Source organism: Gossypium arboreum, chromosome 1 (genome assembly GCF_025698485.1).
Source record: "Gossypium arboreum isolate Shixiya-1 chromosome 1, ASM2569848v2, whole genome shotgun sequence".
NCBI classification, from domain to species: domain Eukaryota; kingdom Viridiplantae; phylum Streptophyta; class Magnoliopsida; order Malvales; family Malvaceae; genus Gossypium; species Gossypium arboreum.
This window is the reverse complement of record NC_069070.1, coordinates 36,822,102-36,837,529: the sequence shown is the minus strand read 5'-3', so window position 1 is coordinate 36,837,529 and position 15,428 is coordinate 36,822,102. Positions and strand designations below refer to the sequence as shown.

General features: G+C 36.7%; 2 protein-coding genes across 3 annotated transcripts; both read right to left on the bottom strand.

Moving 5' to 3' along the window:
- Positions 1-1,844: 1,844 nt before the first annotated feature.
- Positions 1,845-11,203, bottom strand: LOC108464964 (uncharacterized). 2 transcript variants are annotated; one of them, XM_017765246.2, is made up of 9 exons: positions 10,448-11,203; positions 7,535-10,210; positions 7,344-7,447; positions 6,523-6,592; positions 4,831-5,640; positions 4,144-4,346; positions 3,066-3,189; positions 2,619-2,825; positions 1,845-2,419 (listed from the first exon to the last, which is right to left on the bottom strand). In XM_017765246.2, the coding sequence occupies exons 1-9, from the start codon at positions 10,601-10,603 to the stop codon at positions 2,282-2,284; spliced, it is 4,488 nt and encodes a 1,495-aa protein (XP_017620735.1). In that variant the 5' UTR covers positions 10,604-11,203; the 3' UTR covers positions 1,845-2,281. The 2 variants fall into 2 exon arrangements, with proteins under 2 accessions (XP_017620735.1, XP_017620736.1); XM_017765247.2 differs by lacking the exon at positions 10,448-11,203 and having other exon boundaries at positions 7,535-10,019; positions 10,105-10,211.
- Positions 11,204-11,339: 136 nt separating this feature from the next.
- LOC108464968 (serine/threonine-protein phosphatase PP1) lies at positions 11,340-15,186 on the bottom strand. The gene is made up of 4 exons (XM_017765253.2): positions 14,818-15,186; positions 12,613-13,172; positions 12,154-12,366; positions 11,340-11,711 (listed from the first exon to the last, which is right to left on the bottom strand). The coding sequence occupies exons 1-4, from the start codon at positions 14,993-14,995 to the stop codon at positions 11,697-11,699; spliced, it is 966 nt and encodes a 321-aa protein (XP_017620742.1). The 5' UTR covers positions 14,996-15,186; the 3' UTR covers positions 11,340-11,696.
- Between the last annotated feature and the right edge of the window lie 242 nt (positions 15,187-15,428).

Genomic DNA, 15,428 nt, shown 5'->3' with positions numbered 1-15,428 from the left:
TGGATATAAATTTAATACATGAGCTTATAGTCTAATTATGCTGATAGTGTCTAATTTAAACCCAATTAATAATACCTATTTTTTGTGTTTGGATATTTTTGCTAGTTGTAATTTTTGTGCAACTTTTTTTCTTGTTTATATATTTATTGATGTTGTACCAATTGATGCTTTGAGCAATTAATAATAATATTAAACATTTTATTCAAGAGATAGATAAATTAAATTTTAAATGTACAAAGAATATAGAGTTAGAGACATAATTAGACTAAACTTTGTATTAATATTTGAATCCTGAAAACGTAGGTCGCCATTATAGTCAACCTTAACTGATTGCTTTGTGATTTCAAATTTTTGAGGGTTTTTTTCTTTAATATAAAGTGTTGAGGGGAAAATGAAGGAAGTTGAGGTGGCGGTTCACATGGTGGTTGCAAGCGTCGTAACCAAGGAATGTTGGTAAGCCAGGTTTAATTCTTGGGTAAGGGATTTGTAGGGAGAAGAAGAAGATCCTCTCTCCAAATTGCAGTGTGATATTTATAGGCGTGACCTTATTTTGACTTGCAGCCTTGACATGTGTACAACACAAGTTCTATCATGGTCGGCCACTTGGGAGACGCTATAGCTTTTAAGTGAGTGATGATGAGATAAAAATAGATTAAACGGGGTTTATGTGTGACCTGTCTAAAGGAGGGCTTAACACTTGTCCTTAATGAAGTAGCTTTAAAAGTTTCCAGGTGTCTTATATATACACTCTTGAATTCTTGACTATGGAGAGGTACCGCCTTTGGCAAGAGCAAGGCGGCAAGGTGAAGTTAGAATGGGGAGGCTAAGAAAAAACATGCCACCAAGGAAGTTTCAAGCTCATCAATGCTTGTCACTTGGACAGCAATAGTGAAGTGTTGTTCCAACACCTAATCACCATTAAATGTGGTTTTCTAATTAATTAGAGAGACCTCTTTTTTAATTCAAATTAAATTCGCACAAGATCTTCATTTGTACATAACACTCTCCATCAGTCTACAACGCGTGTGACCCATCCTTTGAGCTAAAGAAGTTCGACACCATAACCTCACTTTGTTATCTCAATTCACCAAAGGTGGTACCTCGCCAGAGTTAGGAATCTAATAACGCATATACAGGACGCCTAGATATTCTAAAACCACCTTGCCAAGGACAAATGTTGAGCCCTCCTTTGCATGGGTCACACATGAACCTCGCCTGGTCTATTTCTATCTCATCAACGCACATCTAAAAGCTAAAATGGCTCCCCAATGACCGATCATGATGGATTCACACCGTGCACGTGTCAAGACTCTCAAGTTAAGATAGACCACCCACACCTATAAATATCACATTCTAGCCTAGTTAGAGGATATTCTTCCTGACTACAACTCCCTTCTCCATATCCTACACAAGAACCGGACTTAGTTTGCCGCCATCCCTTGCTTACGACTCTCCGCATGTCACCATATGAATCACAACCTTTACTTCCCTCCTTTTCCCCTCAACATATAGAAAAAAATATTTTTTGTACTTCAAAAATGGAAAAAAATTATTTTGTTTTTCCCTCAGCTGAATTGCATAAAAGTAAATAAGAAACCATTTAAAAAAACAAACAAAAAAGCAGAGGGAAGAGTAGTGATTACAGTCAATACAAGTTTAATCAAGACATTTTTGCTCAAAATTATTTCTATTTGATTCGTAAAAACTCCAATTCAATCATTAATAAATTAAGGCCGCACAGCTTAACCTATCATGCAAACCAAAATTTAGTATTCTAATGTTTGAATAGCTGTGAGCTTAATCAAAATTTTTAATTAATATTGGTAAATATCAAACACAAATAATTAAACTTAAAAGTCAAACATGAAAATCAAGCATTACGATCCTAAATATAGGATATGAGATATTTACAAGAATTTTTGAATAAAAATATGATAATCTAGAACCCAATTATTTATTATATGTTTACTATTTCAATATTATTATCTAAATCCACGTCTAATTTAAATAGCAAAATCATCGAAACCATCACGTAAATAAATTCTCAACAATTCAGCAGCCTGTGTCATCGATAAATCATGCATCATTTTCTAACCAAAATTGATTGTACTAACCAGTAATGTATTCAACGGCTCCCCGGAGAAGAATGCGCATGGACCTCATCGACCCGAAGATATATCGGTCCCGCTAGACACAAATACATAGAATGCATCCGATGTCAATGTTTTAGTCCAAGTTAAGACTTTCAAAAGGAAACTAGTTCGTGCAGTTGCCGGCATTATTATAATGGAAAGCTGCCTATCTCAAGGCCATGCCTAGTCAGCAGTACTTTACGTTCGCCAACCCATTGGAGACGGTAAGAAAGATCAAGGTTATGAATCAAGAGTTTTAATTTATCTGAATAGCAAGCAGCAGCTTCCTGCAGAAAAAGAAACAGCAAATGGTGTTCAATTATGGTAGGAGCAAAGCAATCAGTAGAGTATTAACTGTAAACAATACATGCAATGGTGTGTAGCCTATAACGTGATCAGTTATCAGTTTCACCTTTCTCAAAAGTACAAACACGAAGGTGAAACCAGTAATGATCCATTCTTTTACTCATAGGAAGAGATGATTACCTGTGAATGGGCTTCGGTATCATGTCCCAATACGCTTCCCATTATGCTAGATCTCGAAGTTTTAGGTGAGAATCCCTCTCCCGGAGGAACAAATATAACTTTGGTGCACTGGACAGGATTAAGGTTCCGGCTCAGTTTCTCCCACCACACGGATCCCAAGGACCACCATCGGATCATCAGCCCATGTTCAGAGAAAGCTACCAACCCCTGCAAATGGTAGGGATATGTAAATGATTGTAAAAGGAAACACATCATCATACCAGAGTTCAAACCCACTGTAAAATGATAAAAATTGAGAAAAAGAAGCTGTCTGACACTCTGACTACGAAATCTCATTTCAGCAATATTTTAATTTTTAAGAAAATACCAAGATACAACAACAGGATTAGTAACTAGTACAAGAACTGTAATTTCTGGCATTAGGGCAAATAGACTCATTAGATATACCTCTCCATCTGGTGAAAAGCTCAGAGCTGATATTACTGTAGTCACTGACATTTCGGGTGCTCTTAAAAGCAAACTTGGAAGTCCAGGAGGTCCACTTGCATCCAAAACTTTGATTTTTGTCGCACTACATAGAGAAACAAAACCTACTTCATTTCTAGTAGAACAAATATGAAAACTACTGGGGCTTCAAAAGTATATAGCAATGAAGAAACAGGAAAGATAGCAATACAATAACAGTTAACCAACAAAACGTAAAATGAAACGAAAAATGAAGTACAGAATATTATTGTCACATAATCTCCTGAAAAGAATAATGAATAACAAGATATCATTGTCAGTAAACTCTGGGATGCTACAGATAGAATTCCTCATTAATAATTTTCCATTTAGAAGGATAAATAAACAGATATTTTCGGATCCCCTTCTTGCCTATAATGAAAGATAAAATCCCCCAAAAGCACCATTAGAATCTGATAAATGAGAAAAAGTGGGGGAGATGTTTATGTATTAAACTTTGTTATTCGATGTGAACTAACAGGAACTTCCCAATGAATAAATCAGAGTAACTCAAAAACCATTGCTCTATGTTTTACCAGAGGGAAACTCAGGGCACGGGTTTTGGATTAATTCAGTTTTAGAAGATACCTGAAACTTAACTGGACAAGCTAACAGAAAGAAAACCAGACTGTATTGACTATTGAGAAAAGCAATAAGATTTCATGATATGAGTAATGCAAGACCGACATTCACACTTCCAATCATCGTGGATGCATATTTAGATAAGGGATATCCAGTCATCAGTGCTCTGTTACAGCTAGCAACAATCTAGATAGAGATATCCAGCAACAACCTTAATATTCATCTAATTATTATAGAAATAAATGACCATCCCATTTTCACATTAAGCTTCACTCAAATGCAAGTTTCTTCTTACAAGTCACAATAAACTAGGTAGAATAAAACCCTGTTGTTGAGGATTTATTCATATTTCATGTCAAATGGATGAAAGTTACCATATAATAATTTTTTACCTTAATCACAGCCTTCTTAATTTAAAATCTATTTTTGATCTTGTTACCTTTGCATGTCATACACCCGAATGCTAGCCCCATTAATCTCCCCAATAGCATCACCAAAAGCCAACTTAGTGGAGCTTTCATTCATGGCTACCATTGGAAACACGCGTATAACTTCCCTTAATGTTGTCATTGAATGTTGATGGCAAGTTTTGCGCATGACAGAGTTTCCAGGGTCCATAGTTTGTAGGATGAAGTTAACCACCTGTGAATCTGCCCAATATCAGAATAATTCATGATAACATTTGAAACAGAATAATAGTTCTGCAAAGTCTAATTTACTACCTAAGGAAGTAACTATGATTCTTAACACCTGAGTATAGTGAATATTTTATTTGCATAAATGTAATAAGGAAAACCTGAAGTGATTCAGATTTCTGTGAGAAGGAAATGTATGTTGACAGCCCATGAAGAAAATTAAACATATCAGAAAAAAGCAACACGTGCAAACAAAGAGATAAAAGCAAATGGCAGAAATAACCAAATTTCCATCTAAATACCTTGCGCAGTAAAGAATTAAAAAGTACATTATCATTCAAATTTAAGATAATATATCAACCTAGAATAAATATCACAAAACTGATTATTAAATTTTTTTCCCTGTATCTATGACTTGATCTATTTTACTCAAATTAAAGCGAAGTTACTAGAATATGTACTGTTACTCACTTGGAGCAGGGTATGCTAACCTTATCAAGGTACTGAACCAAGGTTCTTGGGGAACTACGCACAACCCTAATGAGAGTTGCGAGAGATACTAGGTGGACAGGTGAATCAGATGCAGTAGACCAAATTTGGCTTTCTATTACAGTTAAAAATCCAAGAATATCAGCCACTGCTAGACTTGGAAGAAGGGTCCCAACTAATGTCTCACGGATCGATGCTGGTACAGCTGGATTTTCACCAGCTGAGTTGGCTGAAGGACCACTTACACACTCAATTTGAAAGAATATGTCACTAATCAAACGTGGTATCTCAGTGTCAATGCATGCCTTCCATGTACTCTCCATTCCTTCTGCAAGTAGCTCTGCAGCAGTGGAGCTATATTTTTCATTCATTGCCATAACCAACTTCACCAATGGTTGAACAGCCAGTGTGGCAAGACTTGGCTTCACAAGGCTAGGGTACCATATTACCAATGCTGCAGCAACAATGATGTGAGATGTCATAGCATCTTGACTTGTTCCCCCAACACAAGAAATCCAGTCTTGGATTTCATAAGATTCTAGCCATCCAAGCAGTTTAGCTTTCTCAACCTGAGAAGTCCCCTCTGTTTCCAACAAACATTCAGAACTCAGCCCAACTATAGTTTCTTCTTTTCTTGAAAATTCATTTTCGCTTTCTTCAATTCCAGTCAGAGATCTTAGAAGTTTTGCATGCTTAGTCGCTTGTTGACTACAGAGTGGGGCTGGAATAGCTCGTGATGCAGCACAATGAAATAAAGACCGTGCTGCCATGCGTACATGTTCACTTTCATCTTGCCAAAAACTCACCAAAAGCTGTGAAGAAAATTAAAACAGACTGAATAAACACAGTGTTGCCTAAGACAGCAAACCAATGAATGAACTAAAAACCTGATCAACAATATCACCAACATAACCAACAACCTTCTGCTCTCAAGGAAAGAATTAAAGGCACTCACCATAATTATTAAAAGCTCAGAAAATAAAAGTAAAAGGTGGATAAACAATGGAAGTTTTGACAATTATTATTGGATTTATACTTGATGCACCAACATCAGTGAACAGTAGGTTGCACATCATTAATGAGAAAATTAGAAGTTAGAAGCCCTTCTAATCGGGTAGACCAATTTGTAAGATTACGCAGTAATCACACCATCTTTTCCCTCTCTTTCTAGCTTTTTCTTATTTATTTCTTCCTAATATCTGTAAAATACTATGACACTCTAATCCAATCCCAAATTTCCATTCTCCAAGTCATCAAATAAAAACCCAAGATCTTCTACCCAATCAATTGGTTTCGATTTCATTATTTTTTTTTTCTTTTTTCCTGGGAAAAGATGAGTTGAAGAATTTGTTATTTGTTTGTATGGATAAATTATTAGTTTCTAGGCTGCATCTTGCTTGACTGTGCTTGAAAGAATAAGTTATTGTACCAGAAACAAGACTGGCGTGAGGCTGGTTCTGGAGATGAAATAAAATATACTGATAGAGAAAGTTAATTTGTGATTAATGAGAAGGAACATATTGTTTCCTCTAAAAATTTAAATTTATTGATATTTTACATTTTAGGAATAAATTTTTTGAATTTTTGCACTTTCAACATGGCAACATATTGTTCACTGATAATGAATAAAATGCAATGATGCATCAAATATAAATCCATTATCAAAACACCAAATTATCAGCATGAGATGAGACCTGGAGTAAAGGAGGCTTTATGTCTGGATATTTGTCAGCGAAATTCCTAGTATAGAATGCAGCCAAGGCACTGCAAAGAATAGACAATAAAGGCAAAATCCTCAAGTACTGCCAATAAATGCAAATGGCTGTTAATAACAAATAAGATACATAGGGGAAAATATTTTACAAGCTGGAAAAATAAGTGCTCAATCAATTTGTTTCACTGTTAATCTATTAGAGGAAAGCAAATACTAAAGAAATATATCAGCATTAATGCAACGGACATGTAAAACATCATGCAAATAACCAGAAGCCACACATGCATGTCATTGAAGACTAACCCTATAGTCAGCAGTCCCACCTTCAAGATTGACCAAAATAAAGAGAGGTGAAACCAATCTTCAGTTCAGCATAATTTTCGAAGATCTTGTGAACATAAAATGATTATCATTTCACAGAAGATGTAAGAACAGGATAAGTAATCACTTAAATAGAATGTATCCTGAACTACGAAAAGGGAGAATCAACATGCCCTTAAGTATGGTCAGAGTCGACAACACAGAAACCAACGTTGAAAAGATCACATTTCCATCCACAACTATAATATCTCTGAATCATAACATCATATATCTGGTAAGGCTTGAGTTTCATATGTTACTTTATTTCTGTTAACAGCTTTACATGGATTAAACAAAGGAAAAGAAAAAAGGGAAATAAAGAAGGCTTTTTTGTTACAGGTCACCTAGCAGGGCAAAGTAAATGGAGATTAGTCTATGTGCCAATAAATAATAAAAGCAGGTTCATTCTGTGTGCTACTTTTGGAAGAACAATTATGATACCTGCTGGCAGATGAACTTGGATGGGACAAGCTAATCATGTGTTGGGCAAGAGAAACCATTGTCAGTGACCTCATAGCACAAAACTCTGACGACGATTTCCAAAGCTGAAATGTTGATTAACAACTTAGGAGCGGTCGAAATAAGTCAAATAGATAAGAAGTGTAAATATCAACACAATTCCTTCAAAATACCTCAAGACTTGACGTAAAACCAGGAAATGTCAGTGTCAAAGACCCTTTATCACCTTGCAAGCCAGAAGATACTATAAAACCATTTGGTCTTTTCAGCTTCATGTCAGCTATTAATAAGTCATCTAGACCACAATCCACATCCCATAAATGCAAAAAGGACAAACTAAATCGAACAAGATATTCTTCAAGTGACTTGATCCAGTCATGCTCTTCTATGGCATCTGTTGAACTCTGATCAGTGTTAAAGCCATCATCCAAATTTAAATGACGGGGACTAAATGTCTCACTCAAATGTTCCTTTATATAGCTATTCTCTCGCCCATCACCATTCTTGGAGATACGCTTGCACTTCTGACAAGGATCAATCAATGCTGCAAGATCAAAACTCAGGGTAGCAATTCCAGGATATGGGCAAAAGCATTTAATAGGTTGCTTTCTGGTTAGAGAATCAAATGGCGCCTTTCCAGAATTCAGTTTACTATTATTTGCTAGCAAAGTACTAGACCCAGTCATTTTTGACAAAGAAACCCCACTTTCTGAACTATTTAACCTGTGCTGAGATAAGTTCCCATCCTCATGTATTGGAAGAAGTAATGATGAAACCGAGGTATTTCCACTCAGTGATGAACCAGAAACAGAAGTCACGCTAATTTCTTTGCAGAAATGATCAAACATCGAATGTGAAGCAGTCCCACGAAGGACCCTTTCTCTGGACCCAGTCTTCACATCCCATATGTATAGAACATCAATGGCATCAGAAACTCTGGAATGGTGCCGAGAGAGACATGCAATATAACCTCTTGCACCATCCCAAACAACTTTTGCAGGATAGTCAGGATGTCCAGGAAACATTCTCTCCACCCTTAATGTCTCAAGTGAAGTAAGAGCAACACAAGAGTCCTCTCCGACAGAGAGAAAGCAATCACTCCAAGGGCGTTCAGTTCGAGCAGGGGGTAGAATGATTTGGCGCACAGGACCAACATGTTGGTGCATGACTGTAACAAGATTACCAGAATCAAGATCCCATATACGAATAGTGCAATCCATGCTTCCAGAAACTAAAACCTGACTAAAACTCCATCCTTTTGCAGCACCCATCATCCGATGTGCTGCCAGACATAGGATAGCACCCGTATGCCCCACAAAGTTTTGTTTGGATATATGAGAGTCTACCTCAAGGCGTGGGCTTCCAGCTGGAGAATCAAGCCCCCTAAACAAATTGAACCACACAACTTGGATTTGACCACTAAAGAAGCCATATACAATCGCAGAAGGAGCATAAAGATTTTCAGAAATAACCATGGAAGAAGATACAATTTGTCCCTTAGGGACAGAATAACAACTATCATCTAAATGTATGCTATCGACAGTTTCTGAGGCGGAAACAGAGCTCTGAATAGATGTTAATTTGGTATGGAATCCACCCAAAGATTCGCTTTTATGATCGAAACCAGCAGTCGGAGTCCAGCCAAGAAACGAAATGCCTTCTCCAGGCATTTTGCATTCATCCAAGAGTTTGCCACGATCACATCTCTGCTGAAGTGACCAGATTGTAACACGTGGTTTCCATTGAAATGAGTCTTCAATAGTGAAGCAAACTGATTCAACCCGAAGAAGTATTTGGCTCAAGTGGACAAAAGAAAAAGACAACCTTGCACCCAGGGGAAATGACGTGGCAGGGATTTCACAAAGAGGCTCATAATTGAATGTGTTATCTAAATATGATATTGCATACAAAACTGCAGATCCTCTATTATTCCACACTAAAAAATTTTCAGATTCATGGGTTACACCAGTAATTTGTGCATTCCCATAATTTTTACTTTCAAGAAACATAGCCCCTACAACATGTGACTGACCATGATCATCTTCAACGCAAAGGACATTGTTCATGAAAAGAATCACACCTATTGTAATGGCACCGTCCAACAGCCTAAATATAGATCGATCTTTTAAAACAGTAGCAACAGTAGTCCTACATGTTGCAATTGATACTACTTGTCCAGCCTCAACAAGGCCATCTTCCCATGCCTCTATTTCTTGCTTAGAAGGTTTCTGCAACCTAGTCTCACCCTCACTACCTTGATGAAAGTCCTTTGACAAAGGAACCAACTGCAGCTTACCAAAGGAGTCAGCCAAGAGTGAACAATGTATTTCTCCATCATCAACTGAAGATACAACATCCATAAACTTCAAAGGCCCAATGGACAAATTCCCATGAAAAATGGTTTGTACAATAGTAAGAGTATACGTATCAACAATAACAACAGTACACTTAGGAGGCTTCCTGTTCTGAGATTCTTTATCCATTGAAATCTCACCCCCTTCGGCAGATTCCATCAACTGGTGGTCAGTTAAATGGGCAGCATCAACAAAGCAACAGCCTACACAAGCATATCTTGGATTCCAAGGCAATGTACGAATAATTGATGGGCTGCCCACCCAAGGTGGCAGTTTTCTTCTACGCCTGCAGTGGCCACTACTTCTGCTCCAGACGCACAACATACTGTCAGTACAAGCACTTAGTAAGGCACCCCCATTATCAAAGCTAGAGTTGAAAGCAACATTACTTGAATAGTCCATGCTTTGTTCTCCAGATACTACAATGGGACAGCAAATGGCGAGATCAGCTATTGGTGCAGCATGACCGCACAACATAGCAATTGGTCGAATTTCCTGAATATGATACAAATTTCGACCATCAGTCTAAATTCAACAATCTAAACTATACCCTAGCAAAACCCAGATTTACTACCGAGCAAATGCATATATAATATCAAATTGAAGCTCTCTGGTCATTCAATTGCATAACACAAATATAATAAGCTAATTATTCTTAATAAGAAGAAGAGAACCCGAATCTTTTAGTTATATTGTTTTCCTAAATTGAATCGAGTAAAGTTAGTTGGTTACCGGGTGGGAATCTGAATTGGAGAGGTTCCACCAGAGGATGGAGCCATCGGATCCGCCGGTGTAGAGAGTCGGAGGGTGGTTGAGAGCGGCTGTGGCTGTGACACGGTGGGCCGGAGGCGTGCCTGACCATATACACGCCACGGATCGGCACTTCATGGCCTATGTAGTAGCTCTGCCTTCAAATGTGTTGAAGGCTGCGTTTTTATTACAAATTCGATGCGCAAGTGTCTATATTTTGGACCCAGATACCACTATACACATTTTTGCTTATTTTGTTCTGGGCATGAATCTTTTCGAATGTACTTTTTAAGGGTAACACTACCACTCTCTCTCTATTCATCAGTACTTCATAATTTTGCCAGAGTTTTGAGAATCTTCTATTTAGTTAATTAGCAAAATGAAAAGAAAAAGGGTGATCTAATTATATTTTTCAAATAAATTATTGTCTTCATTTCAATAGTTTTAGGATGAATATTGCTGAGGATTTCCTTTTTAAGTTTTACCAGGACAGGACCGGTCCAATTAAAGTTGAACCAATAAACCGATATAAAGCAACAATTGAATAGGATCTTTTTAATTATTTTTATTTTTATTTTATGTAATTTTTAATAATTTATTTAAACAAAGTACCAAATACTACCCACATAACAATGAAAGTAAGCGCCAATTGTAAATCTTGGATCCCTATTTTATCCAAGCTATTAGTACTCAAGATTTAAGATGTTATCAAACTCTCCTAAATTTTGCCTTTGTGAAAGCGGATTGCATTGTATCATGGATGGTTCTGATTTTAAAGCCGCTGAAGTGCCTGAAACTACTTCAGGCTTTTGTTCATAGGTTACCAAAATCTCAATGCTAAAGCATAAAATGGGCGAGAGCCATAGCCACCAAGTTCATAATTTTTTTCTTTCCATTTGACTTGGAAGGGTACTACTCCAACCACAACAGAAGCTGAAAACAGTTACGATACGAAATGATATTTCGTTACCTACAAGAATTAAAAATCTACTGAAATTAGAATCCGGTTTTACATATGATAAGAAAAACCAAGTTCCGGCTGGTAACTGAGCTCCATAGCTCTTCTCCTATGTCATTCCAGCAACTTTACCTTCCAATTTCCTTCTTTTTGCATCCAACAATAGTCCAGCCAGCCATCACAGTTTCATTCAACAAAACACCAACATTAAGTAGATACAAGAACGACCCTATTGGTCTATTGGTCATCCAACATTTAACTTTACTGTCTTACTCAGCGCTTCCCACCCTGAAAGAAGATAAAAAAAGGCACAAATTGGTTTAGTGCCAGAAAAATAAAACGAAACACTGATAAAAACAGCTGAAAATGGACAATCTAACTAAAGCTGCACTTCCATCACTAAGTAAAAAAGAAGTGAAACCAGGGAAGGGGCTGTTCAGAAAGGCGCCGAGTCGTTGACAAAGCAGCAAGCAATGTCAAAGGAAATTTTGATATTAAATGGTTGAACCTCTCTCTCTCTGTGGCATATTTCTACATGGGTCCTATGTCCATTTGGTAATAACTGATCCATTGACCAGAAACAGTAGGACGCAGTTATACATATATCTGGTGACTCAAACTTTATACCTGATTATCGATAAATATTATTATAGGACAGAATTGCTTACCTTTATACATATATCCCTTGGTGATTCAATTTATCAATTCATGATGACTAATAGTTTCCTACCTTGTGAGGTGGAGTTCCTGGTCTGAATGTGTTGTTGCCAAATCCACCCTTTCCTTTCTTCTCTAAAGATTTAAGAATCTGAAACGAACATGTTAAACTATCATCCACACTCATCATGGCACCTGCATTATCAAATTCCCCGCAGTAGTTTGGAGCAGAGAATATGGTCACCAACTGTCGCTTTGCAAAGAACTCATAGCCATCTTCTACAACCTAAACGAAGCATGAAAACATAAAATTTAAAAGACAATAAAGAATACAAACATTAATTACTAGAATTTGGTCAGTCTGCCCACATTGTTACACTGGAAGTAACACAAAGGATCCAGGAACTCTAAACTCTTCATTTTTCACAAGTTTCCCACAAGTTCCTAATATACCATCAAGTCATGCAAATTTAGAAAAATAAATAAATAAAACAAAACAAAACGAAGTTAAGGTCAATACAGATGACAATACCTGGTGAGCTCGGCAAATGAGATCAAGGTCATGTTTCTTAAGGAATTCAGAAACTATGTCAGCCCCAAATGTATATGAAACTCCCCTATCATTCTCTCCCCAGCCATCAAGATCTTTATCAGGATCAGCCCAAAGAAGATCACAGAGAAGGCCCTGATCTGGCACATCAACAGGGCGAGAAATGCTACGGATCTGATCCAATTTTTTCAAGTCAGGAGATAATCCACCATGCATGCAAAGGATCTTCTCATCAATTAGAGCAGCAACAGGTAGGCAATTAAAGCATTCCGTAAACAACTTCCAGACACGAACATTAAACCTTCTTTTGCACTCATCATAGAAACCATATATACGGTTAATTGATGCACATTCATGGTTGCCCCTAAGGAGAAAAAAATTCTCTTTGTATTTGATTTTGTATGCTAGGAGAAGGCAAATTGTTTCGATGCTCTGCTTGCCACGATCAACATAGTCACCTAGGAATAAATAGTTTGCTGTAGGCGGATATCCTCCATACTCAAACAAACGTAGAAGATCAGAAAATTGACCGTGAACATCTCCTGCCAAAATAGTATGAAAGTAAACGCAGAATTATTACATTCCCAATTTGTTAAAACTTAAAAAACCTACAGAAATTAAATTATATTATTTATATGGGAAAAAAAAACAAGTGCACACCAAGCTCGTTTGATGAAGATCAAGTTAACGTGGTAGTGAATGAAAGATAAATTCAAATTAGAGAAGTCCAAGCCCCTAGAATTACCAAGCAGACCTAACTGACCGAAATAAAAGACCTTGAAATTATTGAGCATGTGATCCTCTATACAAACCAAAATGAGAAGAAAACACACAGAGCTATCGTTCAAGGCACAACAGCTTCTGCAAAACTCTAATGACACTTGAAGGCTCACTAAAACCATCACAAACTCCGATGAACCCTTTTGACATATGATGTACAGATGGGAGCAAAATTATTATACATCCCCCCCGAAACACATACAAACGAACAAACAAACAAACAGAAAATACTAAGTGTTGAAGTAAAAAGAATAGGAAAAAAGGGACCAAGTCCATCTTTATGGAAAGGAACAAATATACAAACAAAGTGCAGCTATAAAATCTTATTTTAAGTTCACCCAGACACGAAGACATTCTGAGCTCCATGCCCCACATCTACGGATTAACATAATGCTGGAAAATTCAGAACCTTCATACGATAGCACTAGTCTTGTTAGAAAATGTTTCTCATAGTATGAAAGTTCTCACTTTCCCTTGATAAATGCTCTTATTATCTTCCACCATGTAGGGGAATATAATTTATTTAACTTCCGAATAGCACAAAATGCCAAAAACTTTCCAAATTGAGACCCTTGTCATAGAAAAGTTGTCCCATGTCCGCCGGACTGCATCTATCAAAGCACAATAACAAAAATCTAGACCATAAGCACACTAAATAATAACTAATACGCCCAAAACTTTAGAAAGGCTAAAGTATTATCTCATTATGACATATGCATAATGCATGTCACATACAACTAGCTACAACAGTTGAGCCAAGCAGTGCGTGCAGTAAATATAGCTTTACACAAAGTTCACCCATCAATGATACTACTGCTTCCCTAACAACGACCTAGAGTTGTATTACTAAGATATGAGATTACATTTTACTCAAAATCTGTATATAAATAACAGCCAAAATTACATTGGAAAAGCTGATGCTACCAAATAAAGAATTGGCATAATCTTCTAGGACTGCAAAGACTTACCTGCTGACAAATCAATCAAGTATCTAGGATCCTTATCTCCCAGTAACGCATAATCAAATGCCAATGACAATTCACTTGACAGTCTAACCCCAAAACCCTTTAGTCCACTTTTACTGCTCTTTACAATCTTCCTAACTCTTTGCTTTTTGTTTCTTTATCATATCAAATCAAAAAGCATCTTTTATAATTCACAATTTCATCTCAATAATTCTATTTAACAATCAGAAGCAACAAATTTTGGGTATAAATTAGCAAATTCTTACACCCATAGATATTCAAGATTGACACATTCAATGACTAAAATAAACCAAACTAACCCAAAAAGAAAGTAACCAAAATACCCCAAAATAAAGCAACAATCAATTGTGTAAATTTGCATCAGCCAGGTTTACATGAGAGAAGGAGGAAAATAAAGCCTTTAAATTGTTAGTTTTTTTACCACAAATCTTGATAGGGGCTTCAAGCTCGAGAAGATTAGGCTGACTAAGAAAGCACTCTTTGGAGGCAGCACAAAGCTGCTTTATCTCAGCCTCCGTCAACTGAACTTGCTTTGTAGTCCTCCCATTCTTCGTCCCCAGCAGCCTCCTTATGATGTTATCAAGCAAATTCTCGTCCATCTAAAAGAAACCCTAAAACAACAAAGACCTTTTCTCTCAAACTGGACCAGAAAACAATAGATTATCTTTATTCTTAAGATGGGTTTCGTTAGTTTCTTTCAGCGTTACTGGCATTCATAGAGCAGCAGTGAATTGTGGGTTTTTTAAGAAATGAGGGGACAGATTTTGTGCAAGAGTCCTTTTAGAACTCCATTTATATCCCCTTTATTTTTGCTTAAAAATAAATTATTTTTGGGTAAAATCACTGATGATCACTTAATTATTTGTAGATTTATAATTTGGTCATTCAATTAATCAATTATAAAAAGTTATAATTTAGTCACTCAACTATTTGAAATTGATGACTTAAATTACACCTCTGTTAACTTGCTAACAAACTTCAATGTGAACCATTAAGTCACTATTCCTCAAGTATAGAGTTAGTCACCCAATT